The sequence below is a fragment of the Columba livia genome, chromosome 2, assembly GCF_036013475.1.
Source record: "Columba livia isolate bColLiv1 breed racing homer chromosome 2, bColLiv1.pat.W.v2, whole genome shotgun sequence".
NCBI lineage: Eukaryota > Metazoa > Chordata > Aves > Columbiformes > Columbidae > Columba > Columba livia.
In genome coordinates, this window is record NC_088603.1 from 67201710 (window position 1) to 67224007 (window position 22298).

The window sequence follows — 22298 nt, forward strand, 5'->3', positions numbered from 1 at the left end:
GTGATCTGCTCTGGGTGAACCTGCTTTAGCAGGTGGGTTGGACTAGATGATCTTCAGAGGTCCCTTCCAACCCCAACCATTCTGTGATTCTGTGAAGAGCAGAAGCCGTGGGGTTTTTCCGAGTGTCGCAGGCCAGGCTGGCAGAAGCAAGCATGCAGCCAGCGGGCCAGCGCAACCTGCATTTTTCGAAAGAACCGGGGAGGGCGGCCCGCCGGCTGCGCCGCTCCGCCCCCGGCCGCCTCGGCCAGCGCCGGCCCCGCCCCGCCTCGCCGCGGCGGGGATGGCGGCGGAGGACGAGGCGGAGCTGAGCCTGCTGGAGTGCCGGGTGTGCTTCGAGCGCTACGGCCCCGGCGGGGAGCGGCGGCCGCGGAACCTGCCCTGCGGGCACGTCCTCTGCCGGGGCTGCGTGGGCGCTCTGAGCGGCCCCGAGCGCCGGCGGGTGGAGTGTCCCTTCTGCCGGCGGGCCTGCGGCTCCGCCGAGACCAGCGACTGCCTCCCGCTGCTGCAGCTGCTGGAGGTCCTGGGCCCCGCCGGCGACAGCGTCCCCTCGGCCTTGGGGAGGAGCGGCGGCGGAGAGGCGGCCGGGCCGGGCCCCACGGGCCTGGGGCTCCGGCTGTCGCTGGGAGGCTGGGGGTCGCTGGTCAACCCCACCGGGGTGGCCGCCTGCCGGAGGTCGGGACGCCTGGTGGTGGCACACGACGGCAAGAAGAGGATCCACGTCTTTGGGCCGAGCGGAACCTGCCTGCAGCGGTTCGGGGAACGGGGGGACGCGGGCAACGACATCAAGTACCCGCTTGATGTGACGGTGATGCCGGACGGGCACGTGGTGGTCACCGATGGCGGGGACCGTGCAGTGAAGGCCTTTGATTTTGATGGAAGGGGGGTCCTGGCTGTCCGGGAAGGTTTCTGTTTGCCTTGGGGTTTGGATGCCACCCCCGAGGGCGAAGTGATCCTGACCGACTCGGAGGCAGGAGCTCTGTATCGCCTGACGGCCGACTTCAAGAATGGGAAATTGAAGAAGTGTCAGATGATCCGGTCTCAGCTCACCAGCCCCAGAGGGGTTGCAGTCTCCCAGACCTTGGGTGCTGTCGCAGTGATAGAGCACCTGAAAGCTCAAGGACCGAACAGCAGCAGCACCCGAGTGAAGATATTCAGTGCAGAGATGGATCTTGTTGGCCAGATGGACAGCTTCGGTCTGAACCTCGTTTCCCCCTCCAAAATATATACTACAGCTGTGGCCTTTGACAAAGAGGGTCGTGTTATAGTAACAGATGTCTGTAGCCAGGCTGTAATATGCTTAGGGAAACCTGAGGAGTTTCCCATCTTTAATCCTCTAATTAGTCACGGGCTTTCATATCCTGTAGGACTGACTTATACAGCAAACAATTCCCTCGTCATTTTAGACAGCGGTGATCATTCAATAAAAATATATAGCTCCACGTGAACAGGTTTAGGTGCTCACTGCTATGGGTACAAGCTGCTTTTGGCTATAAAGCAAGCAAAGTTCTGGTGTTGGTAGGTGTCTAGAGAGGAGGCGTTTTCTGGGCTTTAAGTGAAATTGCTGTCTTTGGCCAACACGCTGTGCTTACTGCGAAACTTCCATTGAGTCTTTTGCCTATCCGCAAGAAAAGACCTGGCAGTTGCAGGCTGTAGCCAGCAGTTAATTTGGCATTTTAAAAGTATTTCATTCCTTGACAACCAAATGTTTTTGGTACTTTTTGATGAGTAATAACAATGACATTTGGAATGGAGTAATCAAAGACTGGCACCTGGGCGAGGAAGTGATGCATTGTTTGTTTACCTTTCCCAGCACATAGTTTTCATTATTGCTCATTAAGCATAGATACGCTTATTAGAGTGACAGAGTGGTTTCTGTTTCCAGGATTTCTGCACGAGAAAGGAGACTGGCTTGGCAAAACCATAGGAGAAACAGAAGCTTCAGTTCAAGGTCGCCCGAGTCCAGCTAAGATCATTGCTATGGAGGAGCTACCACTGCTTAGTGAGTTAATGTGAAGTGGGTCGGTGCTCAGAGCCTATTTTTTTCCATACTGGGGAAATGCACTTCTGGGAGCGCTCTTCTCTGTACTAGTTTATTCCCACCTTTATTAGAGTTATACTGGAGCTCTTGGTCTTTCTCTATAATGCACAAGTCTGTGTTTTCATCTAGAGATAACCTGGTGTGTGGTTAGCAGCGTGGGCAGCTTTCCCTAAAAGCCCCTGAATTGTTTCTGTTCAGACCACAAATACTTCTGCAAATATAAAATGGAGTTGGCTGTGCTTGTAATGCAGCTGTGCTTGTAATGCAGCTGTGCTTGGGAGGTTTCCAGTACTGCCCTTCTCTGTTTAGTCATTAATATGGTACTTTTGAGCCTCAAAATCCAACATTTAACTGAAAATTGCAATGTTGGTGAGTAGTAGAGAAAGGGGGACATAAGGTTCATTTTTTCCTAGCTTCCAAATGAGGCTTTATTGGTTGTGAATACACAGCAGATTTACTCCAGTTTGTATTTCCTTGGAAATAGTTTCACTGTGGACATGAGTTCTGTTGCCTTATTGGACTGTGGAAATTAAGGTATATCTGAATAATTTTGAGAAGGATTTAAGCACCTCCACTAGAAGTCACTGCTGCATTTTAAGGCTTTTACCTGCTCCTTAAGTGATTACTTAGGAGGTTCAGCATTAAAAGGAAATCAGGTGCAAATGCTCTCTGGAGTGGAGATGAGTAGGTTAAAATGACATAAAACTTTTGAGGTAATTTCTTTCATTTAGACCTGAAATAATGAGTATTTGAAATTCACAGGCAATCTTTCTGTCAGTAATTTTTTAATCTGTCTTTTGGTCTCACTTTAGGGCATTTAATAGCTGCATGTACTGCTGTGCCAGTAAATACTTACTGTAAACTGGAGCAGTTTAGCCCTCTAATTCAGATGATGTTTTAATCTGTCTTATGCTAACATTTATATAAACAAAACAAATCTATTAAATGCAGCTATTTGTAAAGGTTAATTGAACAGTGACCTGCCAATAAAGTGTGATTTGCTTACTCCTTTATTGAATAATTTAGTGAAAACTCCTCATATCTTTTTATCATGGGTTTCTCTGTTACAATCCAGTAACTCTATTGCAGTTACCCTACAGATGGTTTCTTTTTTTATTTGGAGATATCCTGCTAAAGTTGTTGTAAGGTCATTTGTTGCTATCAAAAACCATATGGACCTGCACATTTGGTCTTTTCCAGCCTTCTCTTCTGCCAGGCCACACAGTAAGTGCCTTTGGTGTTACCAGAAATACCCCATGGCTATTCTGCAGGAGGAGGTGTATGGCCCTGAGCAGGAGCCCTCTTGAGGGGTCGAGGAGGAAATTTACTCAGAGAAGCAGCCCCCTGGATTATATACTCTCCTCCAGATGCAAAGGAGGCATTGGTCTGTAGGGATATAAAAACAATTAGATAACACTTCCTTTGGGGAACTGTTGTGTTTCAAAACACATGCAATACCATGGATGCTGGATTGATACATAATTAATAGTTTATCGCAATGGCACTTATGGGACCTGGACCTTTCCTCTGAGCTTTCATCTCCTCAAATCTTTGTGTGCACCAGGAGTTTGTTTTTCCTACTGAGCTCATGGATGGGCAAATTTCCTAGCCCCTGCTGCCATGTAGGCAACTTTCCAGCTGCTGAAATGCTGATTTTTAAATACATGACTCATGCTGTTTTAAAATCCACAAAAACTCCCATTGTTGCCCATTCTGCTCCTGTGGTATATGACTAGAAATCACTTGATGTTTGGGTTTGTAAGCAAAATAAACTTTGTGCCTTTATTCTACCTAGTTTGCTTTGTGCTATCTCCTGCAGTCTCTGCTTTACTGACTAACTGAAGGCAAATGTAGACTTTTTCTATGAATGATATAGCTGTTTTCCTTTTGTTATAAAGGTTGGTGCATCAAAGAAATCATTGCATTCTGTCTTAATTCATTTGATGCAGGTGCCTAAATTGAGAAGCCTTAAAGAACTGTATAAAACCATGTATTAAAAATTCTGAGTTCTTCAGCATATAAGGGAAAATGCAGCAGTAAACCTGAAACCTTTATTGGGTCACACAGGAGAATTTAAGAGATAATGGGAGACAGATCCACCAATATGCAGGTAACAAACTAAAAAGCTTTTGATGTTTTTGCTTACTCTTGCCTCTTCCTTTATGCATATATGCACATTTCCCCTATAGCTACTGTAGTTATCTGTTGCCTTCAGGGTGATACCTTAATACCATCTGCTTTTCAAAGGCCCATGAGACACATACTGCATCTGTTCATCTGCAAATCTTGCAATTTAGTCACAGATCTCAACAGAACAAAACCTTGGGTTCTGAGAGTAGGATGGCAGAGGATGAAGGGCCCATACTTGAAAAGGTATCATTAGGTAGGTGACGTTTTTGGGGTTTGGGGGTACTCAAAACGAGGACAGCTAGTTGCGTGCTCACCCTCGGAAAAAAGTGCTGGCAATTTCATCTAGAATGTAACTTGGGACTAGTCACTTCAGTGATAATTACCATTGCATATATTTAGAAAAAAGAACCTAAACTAAACTTTGCATAACCCTCTGCACCTCGTGCTTTAACAACTTGGATTTAACCCAAACAAATATAATGGACAATATTTCCCTAATGTAATCTCTTCAGCCCCTACTTTATGTCTGTTTTGCACACACACACTGTAACTCATATTTGGTTTATTTTTAAACACTGATCTCTGGTTGCTATCCTAGCATATAAATATACCAGGGTATGTTTACAGTGTTTAGGAATATGGGAAGCAGAGGAGTTTCAGAAATGTGTATTGAAATTGTGTCCCATCACATATGTATTCTTTTGTTTTGCTTGTGAACACAATAATTTTAGATAAATAATATGATCAATTTTTCACATTGGTGAATAAAAACAATAAAGAAATACAGGGAGAAAAAAGGTAAAAATTACTAAATTTTGGCTGTTGTCCTTTTGACCATCTGTCTATTCCCTCCAGCCACATTGCTGTGCATGTCAGTTTGATGTTTATATTTTTACAAAGCACAGACATAACACCATCATAGCATTTTTTTTTAACATAGACTGATTTCAGGTAAAGAGGGAACCTCCTGTAATGTCCAGCCCCCAGAACACTGAGAGTTTTATACAGCAGGGTCTATCAAAATTATGGCCTTGAATACAGGCAACCTTTCCTTTCTGCAAAGGTTTACAGAGGTAAATAAGAAGCTTTCTCCCTAAATGGGTTGTGGTACTGTTGCACCCTGCACAGGAGGAATTTGCCTTCATTTCTTTCTCTCCGATGTCTGGGTTTTTTTTCTCACTCTTCTAGGAGACCCTTCCTTATAGTTTACAAGTCACCTGTGAGACACAGCCTACCTCCACAGGACTATAATATAACTAAAGCAAAAATGTACAGATTTTGCAAAATGAGTTCTAGACCTCACACTTCATTCAGACATCTCGGGAGAAGTGACAGATTCTTTGGAAAGCAGCAAGTGCCCAAGGCCTATCCTCAGTGGAGACAGTTTAAATTCACTGATAGTAGTATTTTCTCCCCTTGTTATCTTCAGTTCCCCTACAAGTACACCAGAAGCCTCTATATAGAATCCACTGTCCTAGTCTAGAAAATTCTGGTGGGAAATGCCTTGTGTAACCTTCTTGTCAGACCTGTCCTGGCATTTCTTGATCACCCCTGTCCATCCCCAGCCCCAGCAATTGCTGTTTCAGTCGCTGGCTCATCTGATACAGCAGGCTCTCCTGGTTTGGCCAGCTGTGTCCAAAAGTGCTTCCGTCTAAACAGAGGATCTTCCAGGTGGAATGTATAGCCCCCAGCAATATGGGGGCTTTTTCCCAGTCTTGTCTACTTTGTTTAACTTGATGGGAAGGCTGCAGAGCCAGCAGGAAGGCACAAACGAGGCTCTGGAAATAAAGTAGGGATTACCATTGGAAATAAGCACATACAGAGTTCAAAATTGCCGAAAGATTTCAAAATTAATCACATCACATATGCAGTCACTGACTGGAAAGAGGAACAGGCCAGGTAGACCTGAAATACAGTATTGGTCTGCCTGTCCATGCAATGCTCAGCCATCGCCAGGCAGAAGGTTGGCTCAGCCCCACTGGTCATGAGCTGAGAACATGAACTGTCTGTCTACTTGATTCCTCTTCAGCAAACCCTTTCTGCTACTGAATGTGATGGGGAATTATCATTACCTGCATTTAAAAATCCCAAATGTGCAGAACATGGAAATCTTTAAACTTGAAATGCATTAAACCAAAGAGGCATCCAGCATTTTTCCTTTTGCCATGTGGTGCTGCGGGTCATACATCAGTCCAGGGGGGAGAAATATTTACCAGTTCTGTCTTCCTTGAAGTGGGTGTTGACCGTGCCTCCATTCCACATTACATTTCCAACTTCGTTATCTCAACTAAATGTGCTAATAATAACATGTTTATGTTTGATTTTGTTACCTAACCATACAGGCTTTCTCTAGAGTGCTTCTGTAGTATGACCTGTATGATTCTCCTGGACAGCTTCAAAGCACTGGAGAGATTCTCAGACAATGCAGCGCACTTACGCCTTTTTCTCACCACTGCTTTCCAAAAGATCTGCAGATATTTTTGAACTTGGCGCTCCAGCCTCTGTTTGAGGCAAACACAATATAAATGTTCTGGCCCTGCAGCTGCAGTCAAGAGAAGTCTTTGGCAGACTTAAGACTAGATCTCAGACTTCCCATTACATGGTTGGTGCCTTAATAAAGCAGGGAGTGTCTGTGTTTAATTATCCTCTTGTCTGGGAGTTGCCTTCCTGATTTTGGAGGAAGTTTTAACACTTTCCTTATGACCTTGTTGTTACTAATTCCTTTGGTGTGTCCTACAAACCATGGAAATTAATACTTTTCTAAACCACGGTGTATTCCTATACAATTGCTTCCAGTGTGCTCCATGAAGGTGCGTGGTTTCAGAGTTTTGAAATGCTCTGGAAGGAGATGTACTGCTGTGAAGCCTCACAGCGGTGATCAAGTTGTTTATTTCATGTTGAGGATAGAAAGGAGGAGAAGAGATTGACACTGAAAAGGAGAAAAAAAAAAAGAAAGGTGTCTGTGGCTTAAGCAGGGGGCGAACTCCACCAAGGCAGACCACAGAGCACTCCCATGCATTCTTAGGAGGTGAAGCATTTTAGCCTGGAAAATGGACAAGATTATAAGGGCCATTGCCTCTTGATTATTATTGACCTCTGGCAGGGGAATAACCTACATTTGAACAGATTTCCCAGACACAATTAGGCACTTTTCAGATGGTAATCCTTAGGAGAGCTATCACTTTCAGCTCTGTATCTGTAACAAAAATCTGTGGGAAATGAAGATTTGGAGCAAACTAAGCACTTTAGGGAAGTATGCTCACTATAATTTAATAAATACATATATAATATTTTTCTAAAGATCCCTCTTTAGGCAATTTTTGTTCTTTGTTCGTAGGTTAGCACTATATGGGCAGTGAGTTGAGGTGAGAACAAATCCTGCTTTCATTGAATATGTTGTTTTTTAAATCAGCAAAATTTTGCTAGACAGAAGATTCTGTAAACCATTTAAAATACTCTAAATATAGTTATATGCTTCATAATGAATAAAGGCTAGGCAATTTTAAGCAGGATATAGTATTAGAGAGAGACAATTATATCTGGGAAAATGAAATAATTTATTTTGAGAAAACTGTGAAGGTGTAAAAAAAAAAGGCAAAAAGATAAGCTGTCCTTTCTGAAAGCTTGCTTTTGAAACTGTTAATACAAAGAAGATGATCTTGAAAGAATGATGATCACACCTACATTTTCACAGGAAGTAACTCATTTACTGTTCTTTGTTCCAAATATAAATAGATAAAAGATAAAACCTGAAGGAAAGTATTAATGCTCACCCAGCATGATTTCCTGAATAATATGGGCTGTGGAATTTAACCAATATCAAATCAGTATTCAGTAACTACTGACCTGTATTGAAAGTAAGAAACAGAGAACAAATGTGTCTTTTACCGTCGCAGACTAAGGAGCTAATGTGAGAAGAAATGTAAAGTCATTAAAGATATGCTTTATAAGAAATCTCTTAAAAAGAGTCAGATTAAGTATTAAAAATGTATAATCATTTCCATATGAAAAGGATGTGCCTGGCTCCTTTATTTGTCATTGTCCTTAATTAGGTAGGAAACAGGGCTCTTCAGTGAGTTCTGCACCAGCTTCCTCTCAACTTACAGCATGATACTATGGAGCCAGAAGTATTTCAAATATATGTATTAGTCTTTTTCTATTCTCATTATTCCTTAAAGTGACTTGTTTGAGTTGAGGCTTGCTCTGTCATGAATAGTTTATCTGTGCAGTCATGAGTACAGCAAATGGAATTGTCCACATAAATAAACGCTGCAGGACTGGGCTTGAAGTCAAGGAGATTCAGGCTAGTGCAGAGGTTTGCCCTGGAGGAGCCTTTGCAACAGCCTTTATTATGACAATTTCTGGGAATGCTGCTTTGTTTTTTTTACGTGCTGAAAGCCCTGTAGATGTTTAGAATATATTATACCTAATTATGACTTTCAACATCAGAAATCTTTTGTGGAACAAACTTAATGTAATGGTGTAGCTTGTCTCACTTATTCCTTCGTAACATACTGAACACTTGCCTGGTTCCTAACACTCCATCAGACTAAGTGGATCGGTATCACACCCTGCTTTTGGGATGCGTGGTTGCTTCAGTAACCAGCAATCTGGAGCAAGACTCACTCTGGACTGGCATCAGTGGAGACCTTATACCTGAAATGCTCTTGCAGACCCTGAGGAGGAGGAGGTTACTTGTCTTAGCCAGTAGGTTAGGAAAGTTACAGCATTTTCACTATAGTAGAGATGACATTGGAGGTTTTAGGTCCCAAGAAGATTATGTGAAAAGATTTCTAAGGTTGCAGGGTAGCTAGCCACTTTTTGTTTGATTTCAGATGGAGGAATGCTGGCCTTTAAAGACCAAGTGAAAAGAGCACTGTTTTTTCCCTAGTATGGCAAGTGACATTGAAGGTGTCCCAGGTCTAGGATTAGAACTATGGGTCTATTTATCATTTATTTTGTGATATTCATAAAGCTGTTCAGTATTTGGATGGTGTTATCATTAAAATGCAGCTGATATTATTCTTCCCATATTTCCACTGTGTCAGTGTTACTGAGATAAAAACCAAACCCAGCATCTCAGAAAAAGTATACCTTGAAAGCAAAAGTGAATCTTGTTTTTCTTTTATCTCTCTCACTGGAGAAATAAAACCCATGAATTTTCTTAAAACATCTGTATTGAGTGAGGGACTTTTAGCCTTTTGCTTGTGTTAAACTTGAATCTCAAATCAATTTTATTGACAATAAGCCTAAATTTTTGATTTCCGAAATTCAACTATGTTGTTCCTATTTGTGCCTTTTTCAAAATCCTTACCCACTCTTCCCAGTTGGTTGTTTAGTCCATTCCAGAACTGTTTTGTGTAGTGTATCTGTGTGTTCACACCGTTTTGATTTCAGAAGAAAGATTGATTCCCCTAGAGGTTCTGTCCGTGTTTTATTTTGCCGTGTTTCTTTTCTAAAACAGCCTTTCATCTTTCATCTTTTAATCTGTGAGATTAAAAGGAGGAAACCTCAGATCACAATATGAATGGTGGGAAGTGACTTAAGTAATTCAGGGAATGCGTTTGGGAGACAGGTTTGCAAGCTTTATAACAGCAGAGAAAAGGGGTGAAGGACTGTACAGTATAAACTGTGTGTGGACTAACAGTTTTAGGTACCCTCCTACCCCCGTTCCCCCTTGTAGCTCCATTTGTAATAGTGACTGTGGGAAACACTACATAAGAATTCACTGACTCCTATTACTGGTCTGAGTTTCCTACCACATGCTGGTGTAGTCAGACTACAAGAAGCTTGGAAGCCTACACAGGCTGGCTGTTCCTCTAAGTGTTTTCACCTGTGAAGAGCAAGCCTTTTTGCCCTGAATCAAAGACGATTAAATTTGAAGTGACACGGCAACAAAGGACACCCAGTGGTTGCACTATTTGACAGTCTTCAATCTGAAAATGAGAGTATGATCTGCTCCTGATAATTTTTTTGTTGTTGATAGCAGATGATTATATTTCATATGTTTGTGTCACACTGGGGAGAACTGGGAGGAGGAGTAAATTGGGTGTTTTGTTTTCTAAATAAAAGATCTCAAGTCTTGTTATGCAGCTTAATTAGCACCTTTAGCACTTGTTTCCACCTTACATGGGAACTGATGAAACCTGTTGAACGTCATGTGAATCTTCCTGTTGACTTCAACAGACAGCAGATAGACCCAAGATCTGTGCTGAGCTGACTTCCATACAATTTAGGAAATGCCATTCCACCTTCTCTCTCAAGGCTTTGCCTCACTTATCTTCCTCACATCCTGACCTCCCAGTGCATACTGTTCTTCTTTCTAATCTATTTCAAGCAAGAGCTTCTTTTCTTCTCCAAACTTTAGACCAGAGGTGTCCAACTCATTTTCACCAGGGGCCACATCAGCCTGGTGGTTGCCTTCAAAGGACCAAATGTAATTTTAGGACTGTATAAATGTAATTACTCCTGCTTTAGAAAGATAACGCATGTTTGGCTGGAGCACATATTTGCAGGCATCAGTAAAAAGTAATTGCGTAAGGAGAAATTTTGGCTTGGCCAGCGTGGTTACTAGCTCAGCTCATTTAATAAGCAAGCTTGGTAGATGCACTCCTCCCTCCCCACCCTTCTTGTCCTCCCAAGGGCAGAGCCCAGGTTCCAAGTTTCACACAGGGTAGCCAGCAAAGTTCAGCTTCTCTCTGAAATCAGAAAATAAACCAACAAGGGGACTGTGACTGGGTGCAAAAGGGTTATTAAGAATGCTGCACGTGTGTTTCAAGAGGCTGCTGCCACTAACCAGCCTCTTTATGTTTACAGCTTTCCCATTCATCCCTACTGAGAAAAAAAGCACAACTCTGAAAACAGAGTCTGAGCATTGCTGTATGTCAGACAGACTGTGTGTAGTATCCAGTTGCTGACTGAAGAGACTTGGAGGCTGCAGACTCACTTTTTCTACCTGTGTTACGGCACACACCTGCACTTAGCAAATGCATAATAATTAGTGATGCTCTGTACAGCATTCCTGAGCTGGCTTTCCTGCTCACAAGTGCCCTTAGTCTCAATTTGGGACTTGAAGTCACAAGAGAGCCACAGGGATGTGCTGGAGTGACGCTCACATACCAGACATTCCTTATAATAAAGATGAAGAGGGGCAAGAGCTTTCTGGGTAGGGGAAATAATGGGAGGGTTGTCCTTTTCTTCAGTTCACTGGGGCCTGCCTGCTGATTTAAATTGTAAATAACATTACAAACTAGCTGTGGCAGTTTGTTGTTTCTTAGGAGAAGCATCTGATTTCTACTAATATATAGAAGGAAAAGAGAAGAAAAAACAAGGAAAAAAATTATATATCTCTACTAATTTAACATCAATCCCTTTTCATAACTCAATAGTTATATTAAGCAGAGGTAGGTGATGTCAATTCCTTTGGGACCTTGTGCTCTTACTTTTTTAACAGTACAAAACTCTTTCCTTTTCCTTTCCTTGCCACTACCATAAACTATTATCACCATGATGTTTAAAGACTATATAGGAGCCTGTGTCTGGTAGGGTCAGCAGGACAGGTTCCCTGCTGTCATGGCTTCTAATACAATCAAGCTCACTCTTACAATTAGCTAGGTTTAGTCCTCTGGTCTTCTGTGTAGGAGACTGTTCATTCCTCCAGGGGTAGAAGTCAACTTATTTCCAGCCTGAGTGTGTTCCAAGACACAATCACAGAAGAGCTGAGGTTGGCAGGGACATCTGGAGGTCTCCTTGTCCAAGCCCACTGCTCAAGCTGGGCCACTTAGAGCAGGCTGCCCAGGACCATGTCCTGATGGCTTTTGAATATCTCCAAGGAGGGAGAGTCCACAGCCTCTCTGGGCAACCTGTGCCAGTGCTCAGTCACCCTCACAGTCAAAAAGTATTTCCTGAAGTTCAGAGAGAACGTCCTGTGTTCCAATTTGTACCCGTTACCTCTGGTCCTGTCAGTGGACACCACTGAAAAGGAGCCTGGCTACAGATTCTTTGGACCCTCCCTTCAGGTTTTTTAAACAGATTGATAAGATCTCCCCTGAACCTTCTCTTCTCTGGGCTGAACAGCCTCAGCTCTCTCAGCCTTTCTTCATAGGAGAGATGCTCTAGTCCTTTAACCATCTTTGTGGCCCTGCACTGGCCTCACTCCTGTAAATTCATCTCTGTCTTCTGCTGGGCAGCCCAGAACTGAACCCAGCACTCCAGATGGGGCCTCACCAGTGCTGAGCAGAGAGGAAGAATCCCCTCCCTTGACCTGCTGGCAGCTGTCCTCCTAATGCAGCCCAGAATAAAAGGGCTGCATGAAAGACAGTTTACGCCCATTTGTTCTTGCGCTAGTGTTTTCCTTGAACTTGAGTAGCACCATGCTTTTAACTGGCCTGAAAGGAAGCATAAACAGCCAAATCTCCCCTCAGTCTTCATTTTGCCAGACTAAACAAACCGAACTTTTCTAGTCTGCTGTTGTTTGATAATGTTCACCACTCCCCAGTCCTCCCAGTAACCCTTTTGTGGGTCTGTTCCAGTTTGAACTCCTCTTCCCTAAATACTGTACTGAATTTTCCTGGTGGATTCTCAACAATGCTTTTTAAAATGTCACCCATACCTTCTCTTTCACTGCAGGAAATAATTCAAGTATAACAGTCCCAACTATATGTTTTCGTTATGGTATCACTTGATTGTGAATCTGGGCTCTCCCCAGTATAAGCAAATTAAGGTAGGTATTTGAGTCGGGGCTGGGGTGTTTCCTGAGGTGAAAAAGGGATGGCATACACATAATTAACATCAATAGCAACAAAAATGTAAACAAACCCATCTACCCATTATTTCCCTGACAGCTAAGGAATTTGAGCTGCATAGCACCCAACTAGCTATCAGAGGACAGAACTACTCCCCATGTCTGAGTTTAGGATTGCAGGGATGTTAAATTCCCTGCCATAAAGCAAATGCCTCCTGAGATGACAGAGAGGTTCACTTTGGATTCAGTAAAATCTTCAATCAGACTTCCAGAGTGTAGGGAATTGTAACTGAGCAATACAAAGAATTATTCTTGCTACTTTTTTCTCCTTTTTTGCTTCTCATCAGTTTCTTGTCTATAGGTGTCTTAGTCTGCATCTAAGCTCATTTATTTCTATTAATATGACTTTTCATTTGTAGGTAGCAAAGACCATTAACATTTCCACAGTAATTTTAAACTATTTTTTCCTGGTAAGTGATAGGAGATGGGGAAGAGAGCTCCCTGCCCCTTGTTCTTCAGTCAGTGGAGCGAAGGTGAACAGTCATGTAGTTAAAAGTAATTAAAATTGAGCAGCTCCTTCCACAGATGGCTTAGTCTCATCTACTGGGCTGAATATTAGGATGAAGAGTTTTAAAGACTATTGCAATATTGTATCAGAGGCAGGGATCAAACGTCTGATCTGATCCGTGAAATTGCATTTGATATTATGGCTGGACTCAAAGGTCTTTTCCAACCTAGATGATTGATATGATTGATTCTATGATTCTGTATTTTTCCCCCTACAGCAAGGAACATTTCAGCTTGATGGAGATGTAGCGGCACCTGCCTCGAGGACATTAGCTGTAATTGTTCACCTCTGATCCCAGCGTGTGATCTTCTCTCAGACACCCAGGGTGGGTGTGGAGGCAGAGATAGGGTCCTAGCAGGGGTTAGGACCCCATCCAGGTAAAGCCAAACAGGTCATTTAAAACATCGATAAATTAGCCTGTAAGAACAAAGTCAGTCCATTCAGCACTGGAAGAGCCTGTAAGCCAACTCTGTTCAGAGCTGAGGTAAGTTTAAACCGCAGGGCCTGTTAAAAGCAATGTACTGCGCAGGAATCTAAATATGCAACAGTCAGCCATCTCATGTAGCTCTGAGCAGCATCTCTCAGGCAGGATAATGTTTAGGTGCATATATTCTGCATTTATCCCTAACATTGGCAATTAAAATTACTTCTTGCTGAGTGTCAGAAGAGTATCTGTCACCACGGCCCCTTTCTGGGCACAGAGTGTTGCCATAAATACGCTGGAAATAGAAGATGATTTTCATGCCTCCAGCACAGCTTAAGAGACAGTCAAAACAGATCTCTGGTAAGACAGAGGTGGCAAACATCCAGCCTGACTAATGTCCAGCTTGAATTTGGAGCAAAAAGGAAATGGAAAAGCAGCCTGAAAACCTAGCTGAGAGCGCTGGGTAAAATCCTGCCCTCGTGTACTTTCTTGTGAATTCAACACACCTGTCTGGTCAGGTTACTTGAAAAGTCTGGTGATGTGTGGGAGACAGAAATTTGGTTCCCAGTGTACAATTATGGGCAGGGACTTGCTTCCCTAGCTGCTTGCTAAATGTCTGTTTTTAGTCAATGAACAATAAAAGTTCATGTGCATAGCATGACACTAATTTCTGCCCTGTCACAGATATAAGGTTGTATTTTATCCCACCCCTCCAATAGGAATATTTCTCCCTTCTAGAATGTCCAGGCCTCTTTCTAAATGCTATTTAAAAAAAACCCAAATCATTATTCATTCTTCTTTTTCACCAACATCAGTGGAAGGTTAATCAATTACTTTGTTAGAGCTATGATTTCTTCCTATGCTTTTTCCTAATGAAAGTGTAATATATTAGATTATTAACCTTAAAAATGTCTGTTGGTTTCAGTATATATTGTTTGTTCATTTTACCTCTTCTTTTTTCAGAATGGATGATGCTGTGTAGTGTTTGGGTTGAAAATAAAGGTTTGTCTTCTCTGTGAATTTTAATTTTAAAAAATGCTTAGTAAAAATTTGGAAACACAAAAAAAACCCCTTAATTTTGGTCACTCTTACATGCCTTGGGTTAAATTTGGTACTGAAAACCTTCATTGTAAGCATCTTTCGGACTTTGGGTGCTGTAAAATCAAACACACTGTCTTTCTTTTTGACACTTTCAACACTGAAAGAAAAACACTGCTCTGCCTCCTATGAAATCTGTGCTGCCAGCTCCTCCTCTTCAGCTCCTGTGACACGAGATGAAGTTAGACGTGTCAGTGACAGCGTGCACCAGTCAGGCACAGCAAGATATGCGCTGGGGACGCTGCTGACAAGATGCATATTCTTGCATATTTGTCCCTGCCCTTCAGTGAAGAAAGGAGGTCAGTGGAACACTCTGCCCTACTGGCAGGGCTTCAGGCATCGACTCCGGGTGCACAGCATCGCTGCCCTTTTTCCATGTCATGAAGTAGAGCAATTGAGCCTCCTGCTCAGAACAGATGGGAAGACATGGGCATGCCTTCATGTCAAGTCACATTATCTGTCTTGTGCCTTGGGAAGGTAGGGAGCAGCTGGAACCTCCCACCAGAATAAAGTAAGGAGCGATATTTTCTTTATGCTCTTTGCATAGAGCAAATATGCAACTGCGGATCGATGGACAAATGTGTGGAAATGCTGAAAGAGAAGAAACAAAAATTAAACAGATGGAAAGCAAGAGACAAAGATTCAATTCTGGCTCTGTTAATGCTGCAAAATTCCTCTTGATTGCAGTGGTGCAGAACCAGAACAAAATAGGGGTTGGAGGAAAGCAAGGACAGGAAAAGGAAATCAGGGAAGGATGGCTTCAAATGGTTTTGTCCCTGTTGTTCCCATCCCTGTTCCCCTAACCCGCCATCAGTCTCCACTTTCTCCGGCTCTCATCTTTTTTCATTGCCGAAGCAGTAAGCTGTCATTTCTCATCTGGTATCTCCCATCCACCCATCCATCCATCCATCCATCCATCCATCCATCCATCCATCCATCCATCCATCCATCCATCCGTCAGCATGTCTGGGATAGCTGGCAGATAATGCTGATGGGTGAATGACCCATCAGTATCTCTTGCCAGTTCCCCTGGGGCATGTAAACTGATCAAACTAACAAATGCTGACAGGTGAGAGACATTCATCCACGGTTGTTACCAGTAGCAAAGGCAGAAATGTAAAGGGTTCCATATGGTAGCTGTGTTCAATGGGGAAATACAATGCCAGAAGAGAAACATCTCATTGGCCTGAATTGCACCCACTTCTCACGGTCCTTCACAGATTGCTCTTTGCGCTACCTAATGATCTCATTGGGTCCCATGACGCAACTTCCTTCCTATTCTGCCATAATGTCAGAGGTTTAACGGAGAACGGAATTATATTCTGCTACATGCGTGCTGCCTAATAGATCTTGTCAGGTCATGGTACAGATGTTGCCAAAAACCCTTCCTCAAGAGGACAGAAAAACTCAGAGGAACCAGCACCTTGGCAGTTGTTTTTCAGGGCACATTGATGTGAATGATAGAGCAAAAATCCTTTTTCCCAATTACCTAACACTAGGAAAAAAGCATGATTTCACAAGAAGAGAACAGCTATGGTTTGTATTAGAACAAACTAGGTCACATCTCCCTTTTCAAATGCTTTTGCATAGCTGGCTTTCTGTACCTGCAAATGGCAGAATATAATTCATAAGCCTGTTCCAGACATTAGTGAAAATTTATTCTCAAAACTCTTCCCACAGGCAGAATCACAGTCAATTTCATAGACGCGCTTTAGATTCTCTTCAGCTAATATAATTGTTTTTATTTAATCTTGCAATGATGTAGTTTTTCCACTAAGATGTGGAAAATCGAGATGGAATATTTTCTCTTTCACAGAATCACAGAACCATAGAATGGTTTGGGTTGGAAGGAACTTCAAGCATCGTCTGGTTTCAAGTCCTCTTACGTGGGCAGGGACACCTTCCACTAGACCAGATTGCTCAAAGCCCCATCCAGCCTGGCCTTTCACACTTCCAGGGATGGAGCGTCCACAGCTTATCTGGGCAGCCTGTTCCAGTGCCTCCCCACCCTCATAGTGAAGAATCTGTTGGCTGTCTTCTCTTTCCCAAAAGTGTCCAAGTTTCACTGAAGAACTCCCTTTCTGTGCAGCCATTTCAGACTTCATGCCTTATCTTGAGCCAGTGCCTACTTTGATCTGGGTTCTTAGAGTCTACAGTCACAAGTAGGATGTCTCATTTCAACATCATTCTTTTCTTTACTCATTGAACCACATGCTTACAATGCATTTCATAACGAACTTCATTCCTTTTGCCTTCTTCCACAGGCAAGAAATCCATGTGACCCAGCTTCTGTTGCCAATGTTCTTAAGATGCCCGGCTCTATATGGTAACGTTTCACTGCACTAAGTGCGTCTTTCATTTCCTTTCAGCATTCCTGCAAGCCATGGCTGTGTGGGGCAGCCGGTCCTCCTCCAGAGATATTTTTCTCAGTTGCTTTGCAGGGCTCTTCTGGCTGGTGTGTTGGCAGCCAGGGGGATGGTTGATCTTCTAAGCTCCATCTGTTGTTTTTACCTGTTTGAAAGGTCTGCTCTTTCTCAGTGCAGCTATCCATCATTTGTTGTTTAGGCCATCTTTCTACAGTGCTTCAGCCCCAGAGTAGACAGAATAATCCCATTTGGGTTTGAACCTGTTTTTTCTGTCAAGGAAATGTTACAGGCATCACTATTTTGCACTGGGATTCCTACTGGTTAGCTGCATCAACAATAAGAATAGATTCTTTGGAAGACATTTTACTGAAGCTAAGGAAACATTCCCAGGGAGAAAACAAAGTTTTAACAAGAAACTTCAAAAAGAAGGCTATCCTGAGATCATCAGTCTACTGTACTTTTAACTAAAAATCTTTCCTGGCTTGCCCACTGGGAGCTCAGCCGTCCTTGGGGTTCGTGGTTGCTGGGGTAATGCACTGCTGTTTGTAATGCTTTCCCCCGACGTTGAACTCGCATCTAGTAGACGGACACAACTCTGTCCTGTGGTGTTTGGGCAGGCACTTGTCAGTGGTGGCCTGTCACTGCCTGGAAAAGCCGTGTGGCACGAGCGGCCCCAGCACTTTGTAGGCAGCCTTGTCCCAAGGAGGTGAAGCACAGGCTGGGGCCAGGGCAGGGCTTGTTGTTCCATCACATCGAGGTGCAGCACCACTTCCAGCCCTCCACAGGAAAGACATTAAGGTGCTGGAGCGAGAAGGGCAACAAAGCTTGTGGAAGGTCTGGAGCACAAGTCTGATGAGGGGCAGCTGAGGGAACTGGGGCCGTTTAGTCTGGAGAAAAGGAGGCTGAGGGGAGACCTGATCGCTGTCTACAACTACCTGAAAGGAGTTTGTAGCATGGAGGGTGTTGGTCTCTTCTGCCAAGTAGCAAGTGATAGGACAAGAGCAAACGGCCTCAAGTTGTGCCAGGGGAGGTTCAGACTGGATATTAGGAAAAATTGATTCACAGAAGGGGTTGTCAGGCAATGGAAAAGGCTACCCAGGGAAGTGGTGGAGTTGCCATCCCTGGAGGTGTTTAAAAGACGCATAGACAAGGTTCTTAGGGACACGATTTAGTGCTAGAGTTAGGTTATGGTTGGACTTGATGATCTTAAGGGTGTCTTCTGACCAAAATGATTCTGTGATTCTATGTTTCACTCAGGTCATCTGTGCTAGCACCAGGACTATGCCTGGCAGGCCATTGTTTTCTAATTGAGCATTGCACATCTTTTGTTAAAAAAAAAAATGCCCTAGCACGATGACATTTAGTTCGACACAATTTGTAGGCCTTTCTTTGTGGCCTTGCCTTGCCTCAAGGAAACTTGATGTCCATTTGGACGAGCCGGTGGGTTTATGGTAACACCGTACATCTGCACAAGCCGTGGCGGTTACTCTCGGGAAGGCCCTGAGGGCATGGGGACGAGGACAGGCCCGACACCCCGTTCCCGCCTCTGTGAACCCCAGGACAGCCTCGCTCCCCGCAGCAGCCCCGCAGCCGGGCAGGCAGCGCCAGGGCAACGCGCACCGCCCGGCTTCCCCCGCCCTCTCTACGCATGCGCAGGCGAGCGCGGCAGCGCCACCTTCCTGCCCCTATCGCCACTGCAAGGAGCGGCCGTTCGCGCATGCTCACTGGGCGGCAGCGGCCGTCCGTTGTGTGTGGGGGCGAGTTCTCCACCTCCCCACCCCGTTCCGAAGGCGTTCGTGAGTTTCCGTCCCTTTCCGGCGCCGCGGTCTCTCCCTGCCCCCTCACCGCTTGCCTGGGCGCTGCAATCCCGGCGGCGCGGCGGGAGGAGGCGGAAGATGGCGGCTGGGATTGGAGGGGAGGCGGCGGCAGGCGCAGCGGCAGGAGCAGCAGCAGCAGTTATGCAAACGAGGCCGTCAGCAGCCAGAGCCGCTGCGGACCGCGGCTGAGCAGGGAGGCGACTGGGGCTGAGCCACCACCGCCCTCCCCGGCGCCGGACCCTCCTCCTCGCCCTCCCTCTCTCCCTCCCTCGTCGCCTCTCGCCTTCCCCGCCTGCCCCGGCCCCCCGCCCTCACCTCTGCCCGGCATGGACGCTGGCACTCCGCCGTGTCGCTGTGCGCGGCGCTGCGAGGCCGCGAGCCGCCGCTGCCGCTGAGCGGGGCCGCCCGGCGCTCCCGGGACGGGGCGGGGGAAGATGTCGGACACCAAGGTGAAAGTTGCCGTCAGGGTCCGGCCGATGAACAGGAGAGGTAACCGTCGGGCGGCGCTGGGGAAGGGGGCGGCGGGGTCTCGGAGGCAGCGGGGGTGTGGGGAGAGGGCGGCACCGGGGCGCGCCTGAGGCGCCCGGGCAGGCGGGAGGACGAACCCCCTCACACGCACCCGCAGCCCCTCGCTCGGGCAGGGGTGAGAGCCTCCCCCCCCGCCCCGAGGGGGAGCCGGCGGGGGGCGAGCTGCCCCGGCGTGCGAGGAGACGAGGGGCTGCTGTGGCCATGGGTACAGCCCCTCGCCGTGTCGCCTTGCAGAGCTGGACCTGAATACCAAGTGCATCGTGGAGATGGAAGGGAACCAGACTGTGCTTCACCCTCCGCCTTCCAACACCAAGCAGGGAGAAAGGTAAAAAAAACAACAAAACAACAGGTCGCCGTGTCCCCAAAACATCCCCCGTTTCTCTGCCTCACCCTCGCAGACGCTTCGGCGGCCGGCTTTGTTAGGGGAGCGGCGGGGTCCTAGGGGTCTTGCTCGGTGCCTTTTGGGGGTGGGGGTAAGCGGGCGAGGGTGAGCTCCAGCCAGAGATGGCCGGGTTGGGCTTGCATCCCTGGGAGGTAAGGACCAGAGCCTCTTCTCCTGGCTTCCTGAGGGGAGTCGAGGTACCCAGATTGGGATACGGAGACAGAAGATCCCCTACTGGCCTCCCAGGCTTAAAAGCTGATTCTTGATTCACTGCTCAAAAAAAGAACAGAAAGCTGTTGATTAGGTAAGGACATAAACCGACTGTGCGTGCCGTTTTCAGAAATTTATCTTGTGTGCAGACTGCTAATAACTTAATGTAACCTGTGGGAGAATAAGAAGCAGAATCTGACTTTTATGCAAGGTATTTTTTTGTAGTTTGTTTACTAGGTTTTAACGTATTTACATTTGAAAAGGTTGTAATTGGTAGGTCCTTTTTTAATTCAGTGTTGTTCTGTGAAGTAGCCTATGAGAATATGTTAAAATAATTTTGAAATCTGGCGTTTAGTTGTGATGCCCCAGTAAAGAATACCCTTGGAAATAATCCAAAATACCAATGCACTAGACTGTAAAAATAGATCAGAACAGGAAAAGATTTCTTTCCTTTGAGGGAGTGTGGGGAAAGACAGGGAGGTGCAAGGGGAATAGTTACGTTGTATGCTTATCTCTTCAGTTACCTGTTGACTGCTCAACTAAAGTTGATTTGTGAAATGTATTTAATGCTGAAGAATGTGAAAATGTTTGCATGGTTATGGAGATTTTAATCTGAACACGTTCATACTGCTCAAGGTTTTATTAAGAATATTTTTGATTGAGTTCATAGTCGTTATGAAGAAATTGTAGTGTGAGAATGTGTTTTATTTTATTTTATTTTATTTTTTTTTTCAAAGGCAGTGTGTCATGTTTATATAGTTTTCCAGCAGAAAAGGTTGAGACGTTTTCTGTTTTGACGTGTCCAAGTTGCGAAGGTGCTTCTCATGTTAATCCATATACTGGAAAACAGCTGTAATCACACCATTTTAACTTAAATCCAATTTACATTGTCTTCAGAACCGTGTTGTGGCTAATGGGCTGGCCTGGGTCTTGAAAGATCTGTGCTGGTTTCCTCCTCCTTGCACAGATCTTTGTGTCATCTTCTACAAGCCATGCTGCCTTTTTGGATCGTAGCATCCAATCTGTAAAATGGAAATCTTGTTTTTTCTTGAGACTATTCTATTTTAGAAAGTTTTGGTGTTTGTTTCCCGCCTTCCGTTTATTGAAGTGTGTATATGACCTCCATCACAACACTGCTGTAATAACACTAATTCTTTAAAGTGAGTGGATTTGACAGGTATAAAACATGAAATACAAATGGCAAAGCAAGAACAGAATTAAGATTTTAAAATCATTATTTCAGTAGACTAAAGAGCTTAAGGGCCAGATGTTTTAATAAAGAGCCTGTAACCTGTGAGTTTTGCTTGTTGTGCACATTGGCCACAGGTATTCAGTGAGACTGTGAAGTGACCCTCTGTCTTTTGAGAGCTTGTGTTTATCTGGCATTAATATCTATATTATGAATTATCTTACTTCATTGGAATTGGCTTCTGATTGTGTGCCGAGAGCCTCAGGAGTGAGCTGTGACACTTGTGTGCCGCCTCACTGTTGGCAGCTGTGTTGGCAGGTGATGCTGTCCTGCTTTCAGCCCAGGCTGAGGCTGGAATTTGTCTGGCTCTTACAGGTGTAACTTACATGTTTGAAGCAACTGCCTGATGTGAGCGGATTCGAAATATCTGTGAGAAATACTGCTCGGAAGTAACTCACATACGGTTTGAGTACCTTCTAAATGGCAGATGTTGTATGTAACCTGTTGAGATGCCTAATAGATTTTATAGCACCTTGTGAAGATCCTTCTATCTTCTTCAGTGCTAAACTGATGATTTCTATGTTTTGCTCAAGATAAGTAGTTTAATTTCTTATGATGAAGAATGAATTCTGTTCTATGTGTACCTACCATAAAATGTCTGTATAAACTGGCTCTGAATTGCTGAGTAGTTGCTGTTTGTACTTGGCAGGGTTAGAGATGTCAAATGGATTTTTGGTTTTCTTTGTGTAGCATGTTTTTATATAGCTCAACAGGATTTTTTTCCTTCAGAGCAACCATGTCATTG

General features: G+C 44.6%; 2 protein-coding genes and 1 long non-coding RNA gene across 13 annotated transcripts in view; 2 read left to right on the forward strand and 1 right to left on the reverse strand.

The window, feature by feature from the left end:
* The first annotated feature begins 242 nt into the window (after positions 1-242).
* On the forward strand, positions 243-14923 carry NHLRC1 (NHL repeat containing E3 ubiquitin protein ligase 1). Of its 2 annotated transcripts, XM_065052327.1 has the most exons (4): positions 243-1999; positions 3988-4148; positions 12797-12890; positions 13697-14923. In XM_065052327.1, the coding sequence occupies exon 1, from the start codon at positions 281-283 to the stop codon at positions 1442-1444; it is 1164 nt and encodes a 387-aa protein (XP_064908399.1). In that variant the 5' UTR covers positions 243-280; the 3' UTR covers positions 1445-1999; positions 3988-4148; positions 12797-12890; positions 13697-14923. The 2 variants fall into 2 exon arrangements, with proteins under 2 accessions (XP_064908399.1, XP_064908400.1); XM_065052328.1 differs by lacking the exons at positions 12797-12890; positions 13697-14923 and adding an exon at positions 6511-9338.
* On the reverse strand, positions 11447-19339 carry LOC110366282 (uncharacterized). Its single transcript, XR_010470243.1, has 2 exons — positions 19213-19339; positions 11447-17636 (listed from the first exon to the last, which is right to left on the reverse strand). It is a non-coding gene; the product is annotated as an uncharacterized LOC110366282 (long non-coding RNA).
* KIF13A (kinesin family member 13A) overlaps positions 19241-22298 on the forward strand; it is a 116358-nt gene continuing 113300 nt past the window's right edge. For 2 of the 10 annotated variants that reach the window (XM_065052312.1, XM_065052313.1), the window contains exons 1-2: positions 19250-19673; positions 19947-20037. In XM_065052312.1, the coding sequence (XP_064908384.1) occupies positions 19619-19673; positions 19947-20037 (146 nt within the window). In that variant the 5' untranslated portion in view covers positions 19250-19618. Of the gene's footprint in view, positions 19674-19946; positions 20038-21965; positions 21986-22298 lie in introns of those variants that run through there. The other 8 variants (XM_065052314.1, XM_065052316.1, XM_065052319.1 and 5 more) reach the window with 7 other exon arrangements.